Source organism: Lemur catta, chromosome 14 (assembly GCF_020740605.2).
Source record: "Lemur catta isolate mLemCat1 chromosome 14, mLemCat1.pri, whole genome shotgun sequence".
NCBI classification, from domain to species: Eukaryota; Metazoa; Chordata; class Mammalia; order Primates; family Lemuridae; genus Lemur; species Lemur catta.
In genome coordinates this window covers 45,302,264-45,329,236 of record NC_059141.1, presented here as the reverse complement: position 1 = coordinate 45,329,236, position 26,973 = coordinate 45,302,264, and the positions used below count along the sequence as shown (strand labels likewise).

The window sequence follows — 26,973 nt, the reverse complement described above, 5'->3', positions numbered from 1 at the left end:
AAATATATCAAAATGTATTTATTGTACTGCTGACGAGCATATGGATTATTAGGGCATTTCTTTGTTTTCCTTCTTGTTCTCTTCTTTTTCTATTATGTGCAAAGATGCTATGAAAATTTGAATTCTGGTGCACCTGGTGCAAAAGTTTTCTAAGATATATACTTAGAAGTGAAGGATAGGCCACAGGTTATGTGACTGTTCAGATTTTAGAGGTAGTACCAAATTGTTTTCCACAAGGTTTTTTCATTTTAGACCCCAGCAAGCAGTGAAGGAGTTGTTCAGAAGTTTGACAAGTTTCTAGATACTCAGGCTTCAAATTTTTTGCCAGTTTGTAAATCTGAAATATCTAAAGATATTGTGCTTTCAATTTGCATTCCTCAATTCCCTAAGCGGCTGAGCTTCTAAGCTTTTTTTTTTTCCCCCATATTTTGTCACCATTCTTTTTTCCGCTTCTTTGAAATACCTGTTTAACACTGACCTGTTTTTCTATTGGGTTGTTTTTATTTTTCTAGATACTATTGGTTGTACATATTTTACCTTTTCTCAGTTTGGATTTGCTTTTCACTGTATTTATGATGTTACTGATAAAGAAAAGTTCTAGGTTTGTGATTTTATGCCTTCCTCTCTACTGAGAACTTAAAAATATTCTTCTACATTGCTCTCTGGAATTTTCAAGTTTTGCTTTCCTCATTTAAGATCTTAATCTATTTGAACTTTTTTTGGTATATTGAGATAGGGTTTTTATTTTTATTTTCTTCAGATGCCTAACCAATTACATACATATTTTTTTGACAAAAATTGTTTTAAATAAAAAGTTCTTACTCATACTGATGTGCAGAGCCATATCTATCATATACCAAGTATAAATGCATTGTTTGTATAGAAATTTTTGTTTTGTTCCAATAGTCTCTATGTCTATTTCTATTCTTTTATTATGCATCTTAATGCTTCTAAATTTGCAATGTTTTGATAAGTGGTAAGGAGAATTTCTGTGCCTGTTGTTTCTTTTTTCTTTTTTTCCAAAATGTACCATTTATTCTTAATCTTTGAACTTTCTGATTTGTTGTACCTTGTTTCTTTTATAATTCTTCTGCTTTTAATTTTATTTTTCTTGCATTAATGTTCTGACTACAATAACCAAGGCGGTGGTAAAAAGAAGTGGTGCTAGCATGTATCCTTGCTGTTTTTATTTTATTTTAAAATAAGTTTTGTATTAATAACATTTCACGTTCAAATATTATGTTTGCTATACATTGTTGTAAATGTGCTATATCAGACTAAAGATGTTCCCTTCTATTCCTAGAGTTTGGGTAAGAGTTTGTATCACAAATTGCTATTTGATCTCTGTTATCTATTGAGAAGCTTACCTGTAATTTCTCCTTTAATCTGTTAATGAGACGAATTAGAAAATTAATGAATTATTTAATGTTGAAACAATCTTACATTCCTGAAATGGATCTAATTTGGACATGGCATATTATCTTTCTTAGATAATGATGGATTTCGGTTTACTAAAATTTTATGAGGACTTTATGTCTATGTACATGAGAGATATTTGTTTTGGAATTTTTTTTTAATTTTATTTTAAAATCATTTTGAGTTTACAGAACAGATTCAAGGATAGTACGACAGATAGTGCAGTTCCCATACACCCTTCCACCAGCTTCTCTTATAGTTAACATCTTACATTACCATGGTACATTTGTCAAAACTAATTAATTAACATTTGTGTAATGATATTCATGCAACTGTAGACTTTATTCATATTTCAACAGTTTTTCTACTACTGTCTGTTTTCTGTTCCAGAATCCAATCCAAGATCTCACATTGCATTTATTTGTTATATCTTCATGTGTCTTTCAATTCAGCTTCCTTGTTTTTTTTTTTTTAACCACCCCCCCCAAGTTTCCTTGTTCTTGATATCTATTCTTTCACAAATACCACACTGTCTAGATTTCTGTAGCTTTATAATAAGTCTTAAGGTCAGGACTAATACTAGTCTTCTGACTTTGCTGTTCTTCAATATTGTATTGGCTATTCTGGGTCTTTTGCTTTTCCTTAAGTTTAGAATAAGTTGTCAGTATCCAAAATAACTTTCAGGGATTTGAATAGGGACTATATTACATCTGTAGATCAAGTTGGGAAGAACTGACATGTAGACTATATTGAGTTTTCCTATATATGCACATGGTCTATCTCTCCATTTACTTGAGTCTTTGATTTATTTCATTAGAGTTTTGTAGTTTTCCTCATATTGATCTTGTAAATATTTTGTTATATTTATACTTAAGTATTTCTTTTTTGGGGTGTTAGTGTTAATGGAATTGTGTTTTTAATTTCAAATTCCAGTTGTTCATTGCTGGCACAGAAGAAAACAAAAGATTTTTGTATATTAACCTTATAGTCTGCAACCTTGCTGTAAAATCACTTCTTGGTTCCAGGAGGGTTTTTTTTTATTATTATTGATTATTTGGTATTTTCTACATACCAATCATTTCATCTGAAAACAAAGAGGTTTTTATTTCTTCCTTCCCAATATGAATACTTTTTTTTCTTGCTAGTACATTAACTAGTACTTCCTGTACTAGTTTTTCTATGTTGTCTATTTTGAATAGAAGTGGTGAGAGCAGGCATCTTTGCCTTGTTCCTGATCTTGGTGGGAACTAAGATCTAGTTTCTCACCGCTAAGTATGATGTTAAACTGTAGGCTTTTTGTAGATGTTCTTTATCAAGTTGAGAAAGTCCCTCTCTATTTCTAGTTTGATGAGAGTTTGTATCATGAATGGGTATAGGATTTTGTCAAATGCTTTTTTCTGTATCTATTGATAAGACCCTGTGATTTTTTTTCTTTAGCCTGTTGATGTGATAGGTTGCATTAACTGATTTTTGAATGTTGAACTGGCTCTGCATACCTGGGATAAATTTACTTGATTGTGGTGTATAATTCTTTATATATTTTGTTGGATTGGTTTTGCTAACATTTTGTTAAAGATTTTTCATCTATGTTTATGAGAGATATTGGTCTGTATTTTTCCTTTCGTTCAATGTGTTTATCTGGTTTTAGCAAGGCTGGCCTCACAGAATGAGTTATAAAACATTCCCTCTGTTTCTATCTCTAGAAGACCTTGTAGAGAATTGGTATAATTTCCTCCTATGGTATTTGGTAGAATTAACCAGAGAAAACATTTGGGTCTGGTTCTTTCTGTTTTGGAAGGTTGTTAATTATTGATCCAATTTCTTTAATATATAAAAGCCTATTCAGATGATGTATTTCTGTGTATGTGAGTTTTGGTAGATTATGTCTTTTAAGGAATTGCCCATTTAATTTAAGCTATCACATTTGTGAGCATAGGGTTGTACATAATATTTCTTTATTATCCTTTTAATATTCATGAGATCAGTTGTGATGGCTCTTCTTACATTACTGACGTTAGTGATTTGTGTTTTCTCTCTTTTTTCTTAGTTAACCTGGGTACAGATTGATCAATGTTATTGATCTTTTCAAAGAACCAGTTTTTTGCTTTGTTCCTTATCTTTATTGATTTTCTGTTTCCAAACTCATTGATTTTTGCTCTAATTTTACTATTTTTTCTTCTCCTTACTTTGAATTTAATTTGTTCTTCTTTTTCTAGTTACCTAAGGTAGAAGCTTAGATTATTGACTTTAGATCTTTCTTTTTTTTCTAATATATGCCTTACCTTGATACTTTTAAAGAACAGTAGACAAGTATTTTGCAGAATGACTTCCAATTTGGGTTTGTGTAAAGTTTTTACAATTTGACTGCGATTATGGATTTTTGGGAAGAATTCCACACAGATGAAGTACCCTTCTCATCACCTAGTATCAGAGGTCTGTGATATCAACATGACTTATAACTAGTGATGTTACTCTCAATCACTTGGTTAAAATAGTATTTGCCATGTTTCCCCGTCATAAGATTATTATTCTTCCTTTCCATGCTCTATTGTTTAGAAGTGAGTTACCAAGTCCAGCCCACGCTCAAGGGGAGGGGAATAAAACTTCACCTCCTGGAGGCAGAAGTAAAAAGGATTTGCAATAAAATCACCAGTATATTTAATACATTTTTCTTGTGGGGGGTATTTTTATATCATGCAAATATCCCGTATCTTTTAATGTTTTGCTTACTAATTTTAGCATTCCTTAATAGCAGTTATTGCTCTGGTATTCTAATGGTGATTTTTTTTTAATTTTCCTCATTTAATTATACTATTTTGGGTGTATTATTACTTTTATTTTTCTATTCATAGTTCAGCTTTCTTGAATCTGGAAATGACTCTGGGTGTCTAAGAGAGCATCTATTGAACCTGTTTTCTTACTCTTTTTTTTATTAATTTCTCTTTTTATTTTCCATCTTTGTGATTCTTTGTGCTTCATTCTGTGTAATTGCTTCAAATCTATCTTCCAGTTTACATACCCCAATTATATCTCTCTGAGTGGATAGTATAGCCTTTTTTTCATTCAGTGAGTGTGATCCTTTGAAAGTCCAAGCTTTATGCAGTGAGGCTGAGCAGTTCTGATCCAATCTCCAATCACACTCAGGGTACAGACTTTCCATACTCTCTCTTTTATGGTCCTTCACAATTAAACTTTAAACCGCAATTGTAGGCAGAGTTCTCTAAGACAAACATCACTGTAGCAACTCATTTATCCTTCTGGATTTGAATTTTTTTGTAATTTCTGACTTCTGAGGATTTAAAAAAAAATTATCCTTCTAACACCGCCCCCCCCCCGCCGTGGTGCAATATTTTTAAAAACTATATTTATCCAGAATTTTTAGGTTTGATGTATCGGAAAAGTTTCTCTTAACATAAAATCCATAACATTAGAGAAAAATAGAAGATCCTGTATTCTTTTTTACCTTCTTGTTCCACTAGATCAAAATTCAAAGTCCCAGGAAAAGCTATCTCTTTGGGTGACTAGATCACTTACAAATTGTCTATAACTGCTGTGGAAAAAGGAGAAGACGTGGTGGCAGGTTTTAGTGCTCATGGCTGAAGAATGACCAGGCACACTAAAGTAAGGTAAGCATGAAAGTGAGGTTTTTTTGAGGAGAGAAAGATAGGATTATAGAGCAAGAGCAGCATATAGGTTTACAGAGCATGGTACATACGCCACAGACGACGTTCCGAACCACTGTTGCAGCAGGAAAAGAGCAAAAGGAAGGGGGCAAAAAAGGGCCTGGTTATGGTCTGTGTCTTGTTTTATAGTGCCTGGATTGGGACCTCCCCAGTGCCTCAGACATCACCACGGAACACTTTGGTTGGACAGTTGGGAGCTGCATGACCTGAGTCTTACTGTGCATGCAGGTCTCCCATGATCCTCTCTGAAAGCCCATTTTCGGGGGGGTGGGTGAAGCACAGTGGCACCCACTTTCATCCCTAGGAGACTCAGAATTCCTGGCTATCTACCTAATAATGGCCCCTTTGGCTTGAGAGTGAAAGGCAGGTACTATCTTGTGATAAAATATCCATGGATGAAGAAAGGTGATTTTCTGAAAGAAAATTCAGGACTGGAAAAAAGGGTGATGTATACTGGACAGATAAAATTTGAGAAATAGCCACTGTAACTGCCTTATCCTATCTTCAGTTATGTAGTTTTTCATGTATAGATGCACATACATAATATACAAATAGATACACCTTACAGTGTATAGACTATATTGCTAAGTAATGGGTCAGCTTCTTTCTGATTATTTCATTATTTTCTTCTAATAATTTCAGCTTTCCTACAATGTTGATCTGCAACTATGGCTAACTTTATTCTAAATCCCCTGTGTCTCCTTAACAAACTTATATAAGTTATGGTCTGTTTTAGAAGTGAAAGTTTCTTTAAAGACTCACCTGTAGGTGTCTGTCCTATAATCTCGCTATTTTATCAACTACCTCTATTTTGCAGAGATAGATATCAGAAGTCTCTTCTGACACATTTTGGAGACTGGGCTCTTCCAATGCCGCTGCTAACTTTTGTGATTTCTGCTGTCGTTGCATTTACACAGACAATGAACTAGACAGGAAAAATTTGTCTACTAACTGGGTTAATTAAATACATAGTTTATAAAAAATTATGGCGGCTGATTACAATGAAAATTCACTAAGTGATGGCAGACCCTGTTTCTCTCTGCCTAAATTCTAAAAACCAGAGTAAATACTGATGTTACACTCATCTGCTTTCAGGTTCTACACAACCACCCTATGGTTCCATCCTCGCAAGCTGCACATAGGTGTAGTCAGTGGCCCACGCATGGCAGGATGAGAACCACAGAGCTTCCACCACATACATCTGGGACTCTTCTTACACTGAGTGGTTGTTTGGAAACTCATCCTTTATTTTCCCATTTTCTAAAAACTTCTGCAAGAAATGGTAAAAGATTGCAAGAGAAAAAGATGTGGATTATTGGGGACTTTTTTAAGTGAAACAGATCATGTTGTAGAGCAATGACTTCATGAAGTTGGTTTTGGTTGTGACTTCTGAACTTTCTGTCCTTGTGTGAGCTGTCATGATGGAGCTTCTATCCTAAAAGTTGACGTGGAAATAATGATAGTTTAGAGAAATCATTATTCACTTGATGAAATAATTAATATACAAACCGAATAATAGCAGCCCCGAGTAATGCTGTTTGAGTTATATCCCTCATCTTTCTCATAAGATTCTTTTGAATTTCAAAAAGGTTTTGGTAAATGTCTGTGTTATGAAAGGATTCTTAAGAACAATTAAGGTGCAGGCATAAGATAAAATTTGTCACTGCTTAAATTCCTTTCTTTATGGAATTGTAGTGGTTAGACAAACACTTAAGTTAGAGTTAAATATAATAGTATTCATTCCTTAACTAGTCTTTTAGTCATTACTTTCATAGTGCTCTATAATTGCCTAAATCTCCATTTCTTTTTTTAAGTCATGCAAGCAAATCCTTGGGGCGAAAAAAGAACTTTTATTGTTTTTCTTGATACAGTTTGTTAATCTTAGCTCATGAGATTATAGAGCTTTAATTTTTCTTTCACATGTTGAATCACATGTTAAAAATAGTGAACATATAAAAATAAATGTCATTTTATTAAGTCTACATTCCTACTTGCAATTGTCATGTCAGAAGGCTGCCATATATGCCTCATCATTGGCTGATAATCTGTTATCCAAATATTATCTGGCTCATAAATTGCTACTTTTATTGTCTGTCTTATTTGTTGATAAATATTCTTTTTAAAGTACTTTAAATATGTGATCTTCATTTGGGGTTCAAGGGGGCATATCATTCTGGGCCCCTAATCCAAGCCTATGCCATATTTAAGTTAAATACAAAATGCCAGATATTTGCTATCCCTTTTTTCCTTGCTGCTAGTAATGGTCATGACACCTATTTCTGGATAATAAGCCATACAGATAAGCTCTTGGGAAGTTTTTCCTCCCAGATAAAGAGAGAACAATATTAGGAACTCTACTCTCTCCTGCCTGCCTTCCTGTCTTTGGTTATGTGTGGACAAGCAGCTCGGCTCCAGTGGCGTCTTGCAGCCACACAGCAATAAGCCCGAGGACAAAAGCACACTCTGAGGGTTTCAGTGCAATCACAGAAGAGCCTGGATCCTTGTGGATATTGTGGAGCTGCTGAATCCATAGTAATTGCCCAACTTTGCAGTGATTGTGAAGGACAATAAGAAATATCTCTTTTGAAAGCCACCTTTATCTGGGTAATGTTTTCTTATAGCTGAAAGCATCCTAATTTGGAGGCTGAGCATATTTGAGAGTCTATAAACAGGGTGGGGACATAAGGAGGAGATGTTTCAGAAAAATGGAATGGTTCTCTAAGCAGAGGGGACAAATGACAGAGTAATCTCAGTACAGATGTAAAATTTACCTTTTGATATGTAAAATGCCTTTTCAAAAATATGTGATTAAATGTATTCTGAAATTGCTTTTCAGTTTGCTTCTTTCTAAGTTTATACTTTCATCATTTTCCCAGAAATTATCTTAAGTTATTGTTGTGTTTTCTATTTCAAGGATAATTCTAAAGAGAATGAATGTATTTCCACCCTAATGTTTACATAGAAGTGGGTTCTCTCCATCCTCCATATCTACTGCCATTCTTTCTAGTATAAGTTCACACATAAATTCAAAGACTCTATCTGCTCATACATTATATTTCATTAATGCTGTCAGTTCAGTGAAATTTCGTAACATTTTCTGAGTCTTGTTCAGAACAAACACAATGAGGAGTGTCAATTTCCAAAAGAAAGTAGACAAGAAAAAGAAAAGACAGTATTGTTGGCATGGATTTTCAGTGGAGCAAGAACGACATGCCTGATTTTATTCTCTGCTTTCAATTTAATGCATCCACTTTTTTTGATATTGTTCCCTGTGAATAGTTCTACTTTTATATATGTTATTTTTGTTTGTTGATGAAGTTTTCAAAACCTCTTGGGTTGTGACTTTTTTAAAGCTAGAGGAGACCCATGACACTTAACCAACATTTTCTAAAATTTCACAACATTTAGTGAGGTAGGATCTTCTTGAAATCCATACAGATATTTCTCCCTTTGATTATAAGCATTATGTAATTCTCCCTAGTTTTCAGAATCAATCAGTGGATATGGTCAGTATACATACACAAACACACATATTTACACACATACATGTATATTGTACACAGATATATAATATACATATATAAATACATACATAATTTCAGCCTTAGCTATTTTGAAAACACATCTAGGGATAAATAGAAAATGTGATGACCAACATTAAAGAGATCTGGCTGTGTGAATCTAGTACTAGGGTACAGGAGACAGAATTTTGTGCTTTTGTTTAGACTGCATAGTCATTTTAACATGGCGATGAATCAGAAAATGAAATTCCTTTGTGGTTATAATCGATTTGAGTAAGAGCTTAGAAAGTACAACAGAAATCATATAGTTTTACCTTTATCCTATAAAAATCATGAAATACCCTGACAGGGCAATTTCATCTACTTGCCTATTTGTATAAATCTCTAAAAATCTGTTTTAATAATGAGCTAATTTCCCTACCACATAAAACAAATACACTCTTAGTGGATTTCAAACTTACCTCTGTCCAGAATTGTATATATTTATTCTATTTCGGTTGAAGTAAAAAACAGAAAATGAAAAATAAAATCACTGTTGATTTTGATTATGTTTAATCAGTCAACATAGATATACCTTACTTAATTATTAACTACAAAAGTTTGATGTACATCCCCTGCATTAAGAAAGGCTTTAAAGAAACAACCCAATACTACAAAATGTTAATTCTATCTTCTAGATGTTTCCTGCTAAAGTAAGAGACATAAAAGATAATATTAATAAGAATGCACCGTGTTCCATATTATCACTTCCTCAGATGACTGGGACTTTTGCCTGACAGAACTTGGGACAATTATTTTGTCCTTTGTGTTCAGAGATGATGTGCTGACAGGTTATTTCCTAAGCAATAACTGAGATATGTGACCTGCTGTCCTTGCCAGGAGAGAGCCTATTTTGTAGTTGACAGCAGTAGTCACTGACTAAAGAGCTTGACATTTGTGGCCTTGTAGCCTTTGGGTCAGCTGAGCCTGTTTTTGATTCCTTCTGGCTGGTACGGTATGCTGGCTTCTATCTTGTCTTGGCATTATATGCTGACACTGCCTTGTTGCAAATCATCTCTGAAGGCATTCCCTCTGTCCCAGCCTTCCACACATGCAATCGCCTATCGTGTCCTACAGTCACAGCCTTTCAATTCCGATGCCATTTCTCCCCATCCTCTTATCAGTGAAATGCAGTAAGCCCCATTTTGAGTGCAGATAGGATCTTTGTTACTAAGCTTTCCTTGCTGGAGAGCAGGCTTTGCTGTCATTGTCTATAAAGAGCTTACCTAGCCAATGACTATGCATTTCTTAACCTATATGCTTGAGTAGGATATTGCTCTTACAAGACATTACATAAATGCAGTTTCATTAATGAACACTGAAAAGAGAAAGAAGTCTTAGGTTGATAAGCCTCTATTACAATATAATAGTAATTACAATAATGCCAATAAATACTTCCATCCTACATTTAAACAATCATTTTGACTTCCACAATACTTTCACATGTAACACAGATGTTCCCGTATGACAGGTAGTCACTGAAAGGATGAAGTCACTCTTGTCTTAAAGTCTGGGAAATGCTATTAACAAAGATATTTTTAATTCTGACTACCAGATTCTCTTGGAAACTCTAGGGAAATGAGCACAACACCAAGCAGGTATATCTTAATGTAAATATTTTAACTGGTTGTTCTCCTGATTCTCCTGCTAATTCCCTTTCTGCTTAATCTTTGTCACTTTGGCTAACTCTACTTTTATATATTTTCTCCAAAATGAGTATTTTCTTCAGAGTTCTGTGATTTGGCCTATTGCCGTGGCTCCAAATGTCATCTCTATGAAAATGCTTATCAAAGCAATCTCTCTCTCTCCTCTCTCTCTCTTTCTTTCTCTCTCTTTTGTTACTGATAGATATCTGGACTTGAAGGTTACTTCAAACTCATCTTGAATAGACCCCTATGTTCTCTCTGAGCCCTCCTTTTCTTTTGGCTTTTTTAATACTAACAATAGTACCTCCTTTCTCCTAGACATCATGATCAATCAATACCATAGTCATCTTGGATTCCTTCCCTTTTATTACCTCCTGCATATAATCAGTAATAGAATCTTCTAGTCTCTATCTCAGTACTAAATGTCCCAAACTTTTCATTTCTACTGCCAACATCCTCATTCAGATCTTCATAAACTCTTTTCTTACAGCCTGTTCTAACAATCTCCTAACTTGTCTTCCTTCTTCAATTGTACAATTTATTTTATACACCACTTCTATATTAATTAGGTAAAGCAATAATTTCCAAACTATCTTTTTAGTATTACAGACTTTTATTCCAGTGAAATGGAAACCAAATATATAAAACGGATGAAAACAGAGCTGCTTTCTTTGAAGCAGGGATTGAGTGTGGGAACTCACACTAGTTCCAGTCAGGTCTGTCTTTACCCTGCCTCTCCTCTTTCTACCAACAGTGTTTCCTGAGATACTCTCATGGGAACACAGTTGAAAACCACTGTTAAAACATCTTCTCAAGTTAATTATGTACAAATGATAAAATTGTATTTCAAACGTGCTGCAAAGAAATAGCCCTTAGAAAAATTAATTCAAATATATCCTCTTGATAGAGATGGTCCATAGGAAAAAAAAAAGGATGATTAGATAATCATTATTATTATATTATATATGACTACACCAAAAATTCTGATTGATGATCATCAGGCTCTTAGCATGATGGTTAGTTAGGTCTAATTTCCTAGAAGAGGTCACAATCTCATGAAAATCTATCAGAAAATTTCTGTGGTTATTTTATCAGGAATGTTGATTATTTCCCAGAAAAAGTAATGAATTATATTATATGGGAAGTTTTGTCCCAGATCAGGTACAGTATAATTTACTTTGTCATCACTAGTCTTACTAGAATCCTACTGGAAATTTCTAAAAGCTATTAATTATCTACAAAATTAAGAACAGATTCTTGGCCTTAGAGTTTAAATCACAATTCGGTATAATCTCTAACTTTCAGCCTTTTTTCTATTTTACTACATTGATAGACATTACATTTTTTTCTAACTTTAGAGAAATTAGAAGCTTTATATAGTTCTCTTATGGCAGTTGTCTTGTTCTGCCTTGTATTCTACAGGTAATAGGAAACACAGGCAAATATATAACAAATGATTTATTGAGATTACATTATAATACATGATTAAATCCTACATTTATGGCCACCAGTAGTTAGTTATGTACTTGCTTCATCTCCAAAGAGATTGTTAACCTTTCTAAATTAAGTTTTATAGGACAAAGCTTCATCTTTAAAAGTATTTTGTGGTCCATCTTTTACTAGCTATGCTTGCATTAATGATAGCCATTAATACTTAATCTGATGGAAATTTAGTTTTGTCATCTTCAAAATAAAGATAATTATAAACATCAGTAAGTAAATATCTTTTATAATTAATTTTTCCTCCAGTAGGAAAAAAAAAGCAAGGCACATGAGGACAGAAGGAGATAGCCTGAACTATGTGATCCTATCTTATATCTGAGTATCTCTGGGCATCTCTAGGCATCTTGAGCACAATAGACACCTAGGGGTGATGAGGTCCTCTGAGGAGAAAGGAACATATAGATCTAAGATTGTTAGAATTAAAAACAACAAAATTGCTTATGTATACTTTCTGTCATTACTTTTTTGGCCAGCCTCATGACGATCTGGAGAATTCCAGGGGGTGGAAATAATAAAATGGTATGTGAGAGGCTTTTCATGCCTCAAATGAAAGGTTTTCAGAGCATTTTTGGTGACCCAGGGAATTGGTATTAGCTTTGGGTATTTCAGGTTTTATCCTAATTAATCCTCTTAACTTCAGACTTTGTCCATCAGCAGTATACTAAATGTACTGTGTGTGCACTACAGAGGCAAAGCCAAAAATTGCAGTGGTAGAGCTTTAGTGAATAGGAACAGTACAGGTTTAAGGAGTGAATTTTCCACTGAGAGAGACCTGAACCAAATGCACTGCAACTGATTCAATGATAATTCCTTTGACTTTAATTAATGGTAAAGTCAGTAGGTACATTATTAAAAAAAAAAATTCATCATAAGTTCTAGTTGTAAAATTGGGTAAATTATGTAATATTTCTCAGTCTAAGAATACATTGAAGTAGGATTATCAAATTATTGAAACTCGAGCTAGAAAGGCATATTCATTCAATTCACAATTTCTGAGTAATTACTATGTCCCAGAAACATATTTGGGAGGCCATATCAGCAGGCCTTCATGATTGATTGATTGAACATGGAGAGTGGTACATACATGAAGAGAGAAAAGAGTAAATTTGGTGGGAGTAACTGGATGATACCATGTATATGTGTATGTGTATAGATATATATAAAATACATGTATCTATATAAAAATAAATTGTGCTCATGTATTTTCTAAGTACCTTGCCTTTGTAAAACATCAAATAGGGTGACAAATAATAATAACTATAATAAAATTCTCTCTTTAATACCATGTGGTAAAAGAACCAGAGAATACTAACCCAGTCTCACTGAGAACTGCATCACCTTCCTTCAGTTTGAATGTCTGAACAAATTCATGGTTCTTTTAGCAACAATGTTGGTATAATTGGTTGAGGAGCCAGCCAACTATATCTGCTGCAAGTGATTCTCAAAGTGCGATCCCTGGACCAGTAGCATTCACATCACTTGAAAACTTGTTAAAATTCAAATTCTTCTGCTGCACTTCAGAACTATTGAGCCAGGAACTCTGTAGGTGGGACCCAGCCATCTGTGTTTTAATGGACCCTCCTGGTTGTTCCGATGCATGGTAAAGTTTGAAAACCACTGTGTTATAATAAAATTTACGGAGGAGAGAATTTACTATTTGCTCAGGACTACAGCAATGTAAAAGTCCAGAGGAAATGCAATGCGTATAAAATGCAATGATAAAATGCAATGAAGCAAGTGACCCCCAACCAGGAAGTCTGATGGCAAGCCTTGACAGATTGCTACCACACATTACTGCTTTCACATGTGTAAAGCACCAGAAAAATTATTGGTACTCAAATGTTTGTCTTCTCTTATCTTGGAACTATCAGATATTGTGGTGGTCACCTTCAGGCAGGTTACCATGTTTTATAATTCAGATCTGAAGCTTCCTGCAGAAGAAAATATAGATCACTTTCATTTTCACAAGAAGATATTAATTTACCGCATCAACACTTAGTATCTAAAACAAGTGAAAGTTCTTTTGCCTGATAACCCTGAATGTACATGCTTCAAGAAGTAACTCACTATTGACATCAATTTCAAATAATTTGTTATTCACTCCTATGAAAAACCATATGAAGCTCATTCATTAATCTATTAAATTTCTCTGTAGAATTGAAAACCTTTAAGTCTTATTTCTATAGCTTGTCATATAAGATAGGTACAAATGAAAACTTTACTATTGATACTTTAACTTTCTGAAGATCTGATGTTAATTATATAAAAGAAATAGAATTACAAAGAATGTTTTTACATCTTCTTTAATGCTATTTGAAAGGACTATTGTTCTTTTGCTATTTAATCATAATATAAATAGGTAAGTGATACATTCATTCCTCTTAACATACAGTGTTGAGTAGGAAAAGTAAGTCTATCCTGATGAAAATTTCTAAGTGTTCAGATTCCTTTTCGTAGATAATATGAACCATGTAACTAACCTATTGCTTCATTTTTGACCATGCTGCGAAATATCAGTTTTATACTTAATTGCTATACCTTAACTCTAGGGTTTTTAATGTAATTATACTTCTGCCTCCCAACTTTAATTATGTGGTTCCTGTTCTGTTGACCTTGTTTTAAAAGTTTCAAGACCTATTATACACTTGCCTCAGTTTTTAAAGCTGTGTTGAACTCTTTTTTTAAGATGAGGTTTATAAAAATAAACCTCTTCTTCTATTCATTCACCCATCATTATATCTATGCATCTATCTACTCATTTTTTCTTCTAAGTATCCTTCCTAGCCTCTTATCCACCTACTCAGCCATCCATCCATCCATCCATTTATGTTTTTGTGAAGTGTCATTCTGCTTGTAACCAAAAATAACTACACAAAGTAAACAGAATGCATGTATGATTGTGAATAGACTTAAGAGAGTATATATGCTAGAGTAGAAGAAATGGACCAACTTTTTCATTTTACAGAAGAGAATTTTAGCTCCTTTCCTTTTTTTCCCGACCTTTCACAATCCTAGTTTACATAGATTCAGAAAATTTCTGAATTTCTATAACTACTTTAAAAAAATTTAGCATGTTTGTCAATCTTCATTGTCTCAAGTGGACTTTTTAAAAATAGTGTTTGTAAATCAAAATACAAAAATTCAGCTTTACAAAGAAAAAGAAATTAGGGGTAAATACTTATAAAAAAGTTACTTCAGTTGTCTTAAATAGTGAGCTTCCCTACTGCATTTAAAATATGATTTTTCTTCATTAATCAACAAATATTAGTAAAATGAGTAATTCAGTACAACAGATTTTCTCAGTTCAGAAATAATTTCTGTTTAACTTTCTAGAAAAAATATCTACTGCATAAATTAAGCATACTGATATATTTAAACCATATTAATTTGAGCTCCCTGAAGTGTTAAGATATTGGTTATAATAGTAGGAAGATTCAAGATAAGTGAATGTCAGATACAAGAGAAATGAATTTGTTCTTTAAAAATTATTAATTAATTATTAATCTTGTACCCCTGCATATAGCTTTTAAGCCCCATGGGAAATCCGGCTAATGTAGGGAAAATAGAATCACTACTACCAATGAGATTGAGTCCATAATCTTTCACTGTAATATTATAACTCATTACCAATAATTAAAAGTTTTGCTAGAATAAAAATAACAAGTTAGAACTGAAATTCCAGACATTCTTAAAATATATTGCAATTAGTACAATTTCATCAGATATAGAATCCCACAAACTTCAAGTGATCAACTCAATTAATAGGCAAAGATATCATCTACAATTCCTCAAAGCACAAAGAAAAATATATTTTCTTATTTAGGTCGTAATCTATATTTATACCAAGGAGGATATAAGTTGACCAACAAAGCTGAGAATGGTATAAGTGGATAGAATCTAATACACAATTTTGCAATAGCCCAGAACATTTCTAGGTGCCAAAGAGGGTTTTGTCCAAGGATTTATAACTTGTATGAGTGAAATAAATATACACAGAAAAATTACAAAGATGATACCCACATCACTCTTCCAACATCTAAACCAGTTCCTCAGAGAGGGCAGTTGCTTCATAAATACTTAAATTGTAAACATTTGGAATAGTGCTGTCAAATAGAACTTTTTGTGAAGTTGGAACTGAGCTTTTTACATTAATATACTGTCCAGGGTGGTAGCTACATATGGTGGGCTACAGTGACTAAGGAAATGAATTTTTAATTGTATTTAATTCATATTAATTTAATATAAAATTAAATAGCAGCATATATTCAGTGGCTACTTCACTGTACAAGATAGCTTTAGAAAGAACTAAAGTGTGAGCAATGCAACAGTGCACACTTGAAAATTCGAAACATTAATTTGTTCAGTTATTGCTATGTGCATTTAGTTTTAGGTTTTCTCCCCCAGACCCCATATCCTTGTTGATGTAATTTTATTTATTATTTTTTGGAATTGTAGACTCTTGCCATGTTTGCAAAAGTCAAAAATAAACAAAAAGTATTCTCAGAGATGGATCTTTCTTCTCATATACCTTCTTATCTTACTCTTACCATCCCTTGCACATAACAGGATTTCTTATTCCTTTGTTTATTCTTAATGTGAGTCTTTTTAAAAAAGGTATGTGAAAATAAGTAGATTAGGATGTGCTTTCTTATTTTTCCTTCCTTTTTACACAGAAGTAATATGTATCTATATATAAAACCATGAGTTCAAGCTGACATCCTTAATTCAATTCCATAGAGGAGTTCTTTGTCTTACCTCTTCCATAGTAGTATCTCCCTTATTCCATAGTGAGAATCTTGGCTCTCAAAAATATCCACGTTTACTTATTGTCTCAATGATACAATATACATTAATATCCTCTGGGTATTTCTTACACTGCTTTTCCAACTCCACTATTTCCCTAGCCCCATGTTTTAATCTTCTAGATTTACCTCTTGTTTTAAGAGTATATCTGTCAGATATCTTCCTAATAGAGAACTTATAGAATGTAAATAATGTATATAGTTAAATGCCTGGAAGACTATACCATTCACTTAAGTGATGAAATAGCTGGGCATTGAATTCCAGGTCTAAAATAATTTTTCCTTAGGATTTGAAGGCATTATTTCATCTTTTTTCATTCAGTATCCAGCATTGCTCATGAAAAGTCTAATGTCAATCTGATTTTAATATTTTATAGATACTCTTTTCTCCCTCAACGATATAGCTCTTCTCTTTATTCTCTGTGTCCCACAATATGTTGTGGGTATGTCTCTGGGTGGTTATTCTTGTACCCAAGCAGTAGAACATAGTAGTTATGGGCACAGGCTCTGAGACTAAGTGCCTGAGTTTGAATTCTTACTCTGGTACTTACATCTTTCCTGAGAAAACAAAGATGACCTGATAGAATTTATGTTTTTGAGAGCTCTCTGTCAGGGTTTTGGAAGTGGCCTAGTACAGGAAAACACATACAGTATGGTTAGAAACATAGGAGCCTTAACAAATATGTGTCTGAAATGTTAGCTTGTCCAAGGGACAGGATTACCTAAGACAGCTGGAAGCATGGCTGAGGGTGGTGGCCAGGTAAAGTTTCACACAGAAACTGACATTTAAATGGAATCTGATTTGATTTCTACAAATTATATTAATGGATTAAATTATCACATATACCCTGAAAATATGTACATCTGTTTTGTATCAATAAAAATAAAATTATAAAAATAAATAACAAATATATACATATATTCACCAAATGATATGTACTAGGATGTTCATAGCAGCACCATATATAATAATCCCAAACTGTAAATTATCCAAATGCCCGTCAGTCATAGAATGGATCAATTAATTGTAGTACAATGGAATACTATACAGCACTGAAAATCAACAATCTAATTCCACATACAACAATGTGGGACAAATCACATAAGTTTAATGTTGAGTAAAACTTGATGAAAAGAGTATTTATGGTATGATTCCTTTTGCATGAAACAAAATAGTTCCATGAACTTATAAATATTCGCTTAAAATTTGCTGATTTCTTAGCACAGTAATTATCCATTGTGAAGCAAAGTACCCTGAATCTTAGTAGCTTAAAACAGCAAACATTTATTATATTTCACATTTTCTGGGATCTTTCAGTAATCCAGGAAAGACTTAGCTGGGTGGTTTTGGCTCAGGGTCTCTCAGGACCTTGCCATCAAGATGTCACCGGAGGCTGCAGTCATCTGAGGGCTTCAGTGGAGCCAGAGGATCCACTTCATGCTCACTCACATGGCTGTTGGCTCCAGGCCTCATATTCTAGCTAGCTATTGGCTAGCAGACCCAGGTTATTGCCATGCGAGTCTCTCCATAGGGTTCTTTGTAAGTTCCTAGAGCAAGCAATATGAGAGAGAGAGAATGAATCTGCAAAGTCTTTTTTAACCTAGATTGGGAAGTAACACACTATCACTTCTGCTATATATTATGTTGGGTACATAGATCTGGTGCAATGTGGGAAAGAGCTTGGAGATTTGAATACCAGGAAGGTGAGGTCATGGGGACATGATGAGGACTGGTCATCACATCTGGTAAAAGTTTAAATTGATGGATTTTGGGAAGTTTTGTAGTGTAGGAAATAGTATTTATAATTTAAATATTTGAAAATTGTTATGGAGAAATATGAAGAAAACTAAGGAATTTGTTAGAAGAGGCAATTTATTAACATCATTAAAACAAAGTAGTACATAAAAGAACAAAGGTCGTTACCAGAACATTAATTGATCCAGGTCTAACTTTAAATGTTTAAAAAGTCATATTTACTTAACCAATTATTATGAGGTACACAAATTGAAAACGATGTGAGGAAAGTGTGAAAGAGATAAATCTTTATCATATTAAGGTCATTGGATAAACTACTAAATTATTTAAATCAGAAATATTATCTATCAATATTAACATATTATTTAGACATAGGAAATTTTTTTAAAATTTAAACACCAGGAAAAGAAGATAAGCTTCTAGATCACTGGAAAGACCGGAAGGTTGATCAGAGTTTCATGTGTATTGAAGTTTTTCATCCAAAGGAAACAAACATAATATCAACTTCATGAAGCTATATCTCAAAGTCCTTTTTCTCTGTTTTATATATATTTTTTTACTTTTTGAATGTATTCCAGATGCTAGAAAGGTAGAAATAGAGTATAACAGAGAGGTCAGAAATGCTACTTTTATTAACCATATTATATGTCATAAAGAACCAGTCCTCAACATTTTTGGCACCAGAGACTGGTTTCATGGAAGATGATTCTTCCCCAGACTGCAGGAGGGGATGGTTTTGGGATGATTCAAGTACATTACATTTATTGTGCAGTCAAGCCTCTCTGCTACTGATAATCTATATTTGCAGCTGCTCCCCAGCGCTAGCATCACCGCCTCAGCTCCACCTCAGATCATCAGACATTAGATTCTCATAAGGAGCGTGCAACCTAGATCCCTCGCATGCGCAGTTTACAGTAGGGTTCAGGCTTCCGTGGGAATCTAATGCCACTGCTGATCTGACAGGAGCTCAGTCAGTGATGCCAGTGATGGGGAGAAGCTGTAAACACAGACGAAGCTTCCCTTGCTTACCTGCCGCTCACCTCCTGCTGTGTGGCCTGTTGCTAACAGGCAACGGATCTGTACCAGTCCACAGCCCAGGGCTTGGGGACCACAGTCATAAACGATTTCAGTGAGTCAGCACTTTAGAACACATCATTTGAAAGATGATGAATTCTTCACTAGTTATTGAGTTATATGTTGTAAAATATGTGCAGTACCAAACACATTCCTGATACATAATATTGGCTCCCTAAATATCAAATAAGTATGAACCATAATAATCAGTGTATATTAAGTAAATGAAAAAAATGAAGGGCATGAAGTAGCATTTATAGAAGTCATTCATATGCTTAATAGGACTTTCTACTATTATTAATTTTTTCCAGTTAACAAGAATAAATGACGACTTAGCATTATGTGAACTTTCAAAGGCAAATCCCTTTCATTAGTAATTTTCAAATATAATAGTATAATTAGAAATATTTTAATCTGGGTTTTATTAATGATAGAAAACAATCCAGTGACATCATTTTTAGATCATTACCTATAATGAGTCTGAATGCTTTTCTGACCTATTTAATTCACGTACTTTCAAATGCACATAATAAATTTAGTGAGGATTAAGAAGGAATAAAATATTCTTGAGTTACTACCAGAGAGAGGCTCAAGGCGTAAGAGAATTTGGCTCTATAGGTCTGTTAACTTCACTGTCAGAAAATTAACGTGATTCTCCCAGGAGCACAAGAAGTCAGGATTTTACTTATTGAAAAGAGGCAGAGCAGCTTTAGGGTTCAGAGAGCAGGCTATATAGTCTCAATTACCAGCCCATCACTTATTAACTGATTGACCTCAGTTTCCTCATCAGCTAAATCAGAATAGGAATAGTTCTTGCCTAACGGGGCTTCTGTGAGGATTGTATGAGAGATGCATATAAAATGCTTAGTACACTGCCAAAATGAGTAAGATATCAACAAATGTTAGTTATTCTTCTGTATATTCTGAATAAATTTGATAAAGAAAGTATAAACTTGAGTTCAGAACTGGTTTAGAATTTGGCAGTATAAAATAGACAAAGATACTTTGAAGTCCACAATACGTTGACCCAAAGACCAGCTTTGTTTAATAAATCTAAACTCCAGAGCTAAGGAAAGTCTATGCTACCTGGCATTTCAGTTGATTAGAATGGATTTGTTTAACGTATCCTCTTTTTTGATCAATGATTATATAGCATGATTTTATATTATGTGTAAACCTTATTTTCTTGAAACCTCGGTAGATTATGGAATCAAGACAGGTTTGTCAATTTGTTGTTCATTCTAAATTACCATTAACTGGCTACTTAGTTATACTCATTTTATATTTTCTTGAAAGCATTAAAAAAATTCACTCCTAGTTTGATGTAAGCAATCATATGTCCATAGTATTAGTAAAGCATACCACAGCTGATGTTTAAGCTAATGAAATGAGAAATGTATTACATGTCTGCTTTGAATAGTTCATTTATGCTGTTAAAGCAAGAAGGTAGTAGTCTCCATCTGTACTTCAGAAATTAAACATTTGCTCTTGAAAGATTTTATTTTAATCGGAGCTAATATTAGTTTATTAGTAAAAGGCCCTTAAAGGAGTTAAAATGAAATCATATTGCAATAATGAAAAGCCCATGTTATATTTTTCTTAAAATACCCTGAATCTTTCTCATATTATCTCAATGAAAATCAGACCTTTACATTACTTTGTTTTTCCTTTTTTTTTTTTGCTAATATCTACATAGAAAGATGATGGCAGCAGTTTTAATAACAGATTGAAGGTGTTAATAAAAGGAATTAAATTATTATTGTGTTGCACACTTGTTTGATGTATGAGAAAAAACTTTGTTTAGTGAAGATTATGAATAAAGCTTTTGAGACCACATCTCTTTGTACTCGACTATGTCTTTAGAGTTAATATAGGATGTCAAAGAGGTTAGAAGCTACTTTGTCCTGTTCTTTGCTGTGATAGTTTTGATGGGTGGTTAGCTGTTCACTCCAGAACCTGAAAGAAATGTGAAATTACTGGACACATTTTCTTAAAGAGTTCCCTTCTCTTTCAATACTAGAAAAAATAAAGATTAACTCATTAAACACGTTTGAATATTCCTGTAAGCCTGCATAAAAGTATTTTTGGAACTTTTCAAATGTGAATAAAACCTAGATAACATTGAGATGCAGACTAAATATGTTGCATTATACCTACATCTTTGTTTGACTTTTACAAATTTCATTCATTCATTTAATCACTCAATTAATTCAATGATTTATCTACTATGTGCCAGGCTAGGCACTTAAGATACAAACAGGAAAAGTTTCAAGGGACCACTGAAAACTTATAAACCTCATATTGACATGATTAGTTCATAAAACAACTTACTGAGTGTCTGTGGTGTGGCACATATTGTTGTACTTAATGCTAAAAGCAGGTTTCATTAATATGATTATATTAAAAATGATTCTGAAGGATGAGCAGAATTTATGCACAGGAAGGACTGTGGCATGGACTCAAATAGGAACTGATGATGACTGGAGGTAGTGGGGCCAAAAATTGGCAATGGACTTGGGATATAGTTAGCTGGTAGAGCAGATTGCACTTAGTGGGCATTTGGATCTAGAGAGTAAAGAAGTACAGGAGATCAAAGAAGACTCCTGGGTTTTCCCATGGTTGACTGTCACCAAGATAATCAGTCACATAGTAGGGGAAAATTGGGTTTTCTGGGTAGAAAATAATATGTTTAGATTTAGATAGCATAAATTTGAGGTGTCATGAGAGACAGAATTTTGCAATTGTCAGTTGGATACACAGTTCTGCAATTCAGTAAAAAGTAGAGAGAGATATACTTTGGTAGTTACATCCATATAAATGGGAATTGTGGTTTGGTACTATTTCTCCTAGTCAAAGTGATGTGAGTTTGCTTTCTCCAGGCTTTTTTTTTTTTTAATCCCATCTACTCAAAGTGAGACAGTGATTTGAGCAAATTTCACTATAGAGTAGTATTACTCAGTGCAAGTTTTTGTTATCCCAGAAGTTACTGTAATGATACTCACATCTCCACTCTTCAAAACAGTAGTCACTAGCCACATGTTACTATTGAGAGCTTGAAATGGGGTGAGTGTGACTAAGAAACTAAGTGTTTTTATTTAGTGTTAATAAATTTAATTTTTAATAGTAGCATGTGGCTAGGTGCCACTTTTTATTGGACAATATACCTAGAGAATAGACAGAGGAGAAAAGCACCGTGGCTAATCCTAGCAAGTATGGTGGCGAAGAAGTAGGGGACCGACGATAGATTTTAGTAGATAGAGGAAAGAGGGAACTAGATAAAATCAGTGCCAATGTATATTACCAACATTTCCCCATATCAAGAACATGGCAAAGTAGGATTACAAGGGATGGTACGCCACACATGCAGATAAAGATCTGATGTAGAAAAAAAGTAATATTTATCAATATTTTTATACCAGTTAAAGTACTTCTATCTTCCAGTTTTAGAATCATTGCTCTAACAATTAATCTGTTTTTATACTGCATCTTCACATGGGACAGAGGCTCTCTCGATATAATATGGTACAGTAATTTGCATGTAGACATTGCATTTTGACAGTCTAGGTTCAAGTCTCTGATCTGTTACATAGTAACAGAATGACTCTGAGAAAGAGTCTTGATTTCTCTGTGTCTTAGTTGTTCAAGTAACTCTTGACCCTAGGTCAATACTGGGGTTGTTTTAAGATTTCAATCACATTAACACTTAGAAAAGTACCTTGAACCTAGTGAAGAGTTAATAACCGTTACTGTCATTAACTTTAAAAGTAAACTTCAAGAAATATTTTTATTTGAGACTATTTTGAAACCTTAATTTAAAAAGACAATCCATAGATTGTCATTACTGATAAACTCATCCCTGTACTCATTCAATGTTGTATTATTTTAGAAATAGTTTGCATATGAGAAAGCCAAATTTTTTTCATTTATCTTTTTGATTATAGGGAAAACTTCTTACCAAAAGAAAGTTTATAGTATTTTTATTATTTTTGTAAGATAGAATTAGTACTTTTACCCAAATTTTCTTCTGTTTAGCAACTCAAAGGCTTTCTTTCTTTAAATATTTTCATGTTTACAATTCCAACTGTTTTTCATGCCAACTTCTTTTTGTAATTTCTTGGGGTTTATATATTGATAGGATAAGAAATGATTATATGGTTCCACGTTTGGTAAAAACAAAAATGAAATAAAGGAGAAAGATAATCTTTTAAAACATTTCTATAAAAATGCCTTTTATTGTCTTTGATTCCTTTTACTTCTCAGACTCAAAATAATTCTGCTAAAATTTTTGTATCTATACATTTAAAAAAATAATTAAAAGTCCAGTATTTGTTTAAAAATACGTTTCCTGCAAATTACTATAGAAATCCAGAAATATAAAGAGGACAATCTTCTCTTTTTTTTTTATTTTATTTTAACAGTAATTCCTGAGTTTGTAACACAAGTGAATGTTGCCTTGGAAGCTTTAAGCAAGAACTCATTGAATGTGTTGGATGATAATCAATTTGTGGACATCTCAAAGAAGATCTATGATACAATTCATGATATCAGATGTTCAGTCATGATGATTCGGGTAAGTTTTCTTTACTTTCCATTGAATTATTTTGCAACACTCTTCACCATCTGGAATGCCTGGAATGATTGCAAGAAATGCTTTATTTCTATGCTGTAATGTCAATGCTGAAATCCATTAAAACTCTAGAAGTTCATATGTATCCCCAAAGTCAGATCTACTGTCACAAACAATACTTTTACTTATGTATTTGGTGATAACTTACACAAATGAGCACATTTAACTGCCACGTGTGCAGAAAGGGTAGGATTTGTGGTGTGCAGGATTTGTTGAGGTGTCTCTTAGCATGATCAGGAACCAAAGAAAAATACATAAATTAATTTGCTTTCTTTTATTGAACAAAAAGGAAAGAATCTTTCTCATCACTGTAGTGGAATTGATAGGAAAATGTGTTAAAACAACGTATTTCTATGGCCAAGCCCTCTCATCCTAGATCATAGAATTGCAGAATGTTCTGCAAGAAATCTCACTTGGAGCTGCCAGGAACAACAACAACAAACTCTTGAACTGTCCTGGTCTGGAAGTTTCTATTTGGGGAAATATATGCCACATTGCCAGGGGTGTGTGTGTAACATTTGTATATACAGAGGCCAGGATTGTTTTTACTCAAATATTAATGTAAAGTATTATTTTAAATGTTACTAAAAGATGTAAGTTCTTTGGAAAATCCATATGTAAATATATGAAGATACCTTATCTTAGGATGAGTTCCCCTGATGGCAGACCCTAAGGTAACAAATTGTGCTATCAGTAGTCTATGTAGGAGAAGTGAGATAGAGAAAGTGAGGCAGGAAGGAGAAGAAAACCATAAAGGGGTAATTATGAGTCATTGAAGACAACTGGAACTTGATCCTGCTGGTGAATTTTGGGAGGTATTGTAGAGTGCACCTCAGCACCTCGAAATTATCTCACCTGAGGTGAGCAAAATCAGGTTTATCCACCTATTCATCCTTGGTTAAAGGCCACCCTCAGAGGCATTACCTGAGTCTTGTGCTCAGGGCCAGTCAAGCTCTTGTGGCTGAAGAAACAACCCTCAGACAGGGTGGCAGATGATTGCAGTAGGAAGATTCAGTGGGACTGGTGAAGGTAATTTGTATGTATGAACAGAATTCAATTTTAAAGCCTCTGGACTTAACTGTTAGTAAGACTTTGAGATGTAAATAGAAGCACCAAGAATATATGGTTGGAGCATCCTTAGCATCTGGTAGGCCTGTATGTCATAGTTAGCCTGCACTGAACACTGAATAAAAATGGAGTAATTTGTGGACCTTGTAAAGAAAAAGGCCAACAGACATTAGGAAGCCTGGTAAGGCAAATGGATGCTATGGAAGAGATTATAAGAGAAAGGCTGAAAGTGTCAAGATATAGGATCTAGAACTTCGGGGCTTGGGAAAACCTGAAAACAAACCAATTTTACATATTAGAGAGAAACCCGTGGATATATATTTGTGAGAAGCCTCCAAGAATTTGTTCATGTGTAATTAGAAACTGTGACCCTATATGAACACTATGTCTGAACAGCAAGAACCTTCACTAATTTTCTTTTTCTTGCAAAGGTTTTTATACCTAACCTGTGTGAACTAGTGGACTAGTAATAACCCAAAGCTGGGAGGGTAGGTAGATCCAGGAGAAAAACATTAAAAGTGTGAAGAAGACACATGAATTTTGGAAAATAGTCTTGCCAGGGTGAAACCTCTACATTTCCACTGTCCCTGGGTGGATATTGAGAATATAAGCCAGTGAAATAGCATAGGAAAACCGGGATAGAGAATGCATTTTTCCTACTAAAGCTATTTAGGGAAGAAAAAAAAATCTTATAGCTTCTCCAAGTTAGATGTTCCACTATTTCATAATTTCCTTGTTGTCAAGATGGCTTACTTATGGCAAATCAAATTATCTTGCCATTATTTCTGCATATCCCTCACATGTAACAGTCCTCTGTAGGGCAGGAAAACAATTTATTGTAATTATTAATAGCCTTTGAAAGAAGTAATTTTTCCCTATAGTCATCTCTTTTTCAAGGTAAATACTTCCATTTCTGTTAACTGTTTCTCATAGGAATAATTTAGTATCTTGTGTTCTTCGCTAGTCCTTGTTTAATTTTCAACAAACTTCTCAAATGAGGTTATCAAAAAACATATTCTAAATGGGGCTGGTCCAATGTCAAAGTAGAAGACTTGCTCTTATATGTTACTTTCTACTGATACAGCCAAGTGCTGTTAGCTTATATTTTTTCCATTTTAAACACCGTGATTGTTAGATAGAGGATGACATCTTTTTTTTCTTTTTTTTTAAATCTTGTTGTTGCCCATGTATTCTTCTCCACTTTGATTTCGTGTGTTTGCTCTTAGTCCTAAAGCTGAATCCTATTAAACTTCATTTGTTTCTAAATGACCCTCATATAATTTATCAGGTTGCTTTGCAGTTTCATTGTTGACCATACCATATTAGCATTAATTAGAAACATGAGATATCAAGTTTTAGTTCTGTCACTTAAATTATTAATAGAAATATTAAACTGGCCCTTCATCTAATTCCTGCTAGATAGCTCCAGTTAAGGGCATTCCTGTTAAGAGCCTTTAGAATCTGATGCTCCATCCAGCTACGTAGACAAGAATTATGCATATGGTTTGAAAGAGTGTTTTTAAATTTTGAGGTAAATATATACTTTCTTTAAATACACTTTATGAATAAAAAGATAAAACAGATAAAAACAGAGCTGCTGTACTTAAAACCAAGGAGGAAAGGCGGGAGGCCCATCATCTGTTCCTGTACCCCCAGTAGCCTAAGTAGCCTGCGGCAACCTCTACAGAACTTCTGTAGGGATTCCTAGGAAAATAATCCATAAACCTCTGTACTTAATTGACAGTTGGATTGTAGGAGTAAAAATACAAATCAGGTGCAAGTAAATGAAAATTTATCCATTTTTTTTTTCTTAAAATTTGGCCTTTTATCACAGAAGA

At 33.7% G+C, this 26,973-nt stretch overlaps 1 protein-coding gene across 1 annotated transcript in view; it reads left to right on the top strand.

Annotated features, from left to right (window-relative positions):
* The window catches only part of CTNNA3 (catenin alpha 3), a 1,449,816-nt gene that overhangs the window by 1,145,079 nt on the left and 277,764 nt on the right, over positions 1–26,973 (top strand). Inside the window, exon 13 of the mRNA XM_045568380.1 lies at positions 23,859–24,010. Coding sequence (XP_045424336.1) covers positions 23,859–24,010 — 152 coding nt within the window. The remainder of the gene's footprint in view (positions 1–23,858; positions 24,011–26,973) is intronic.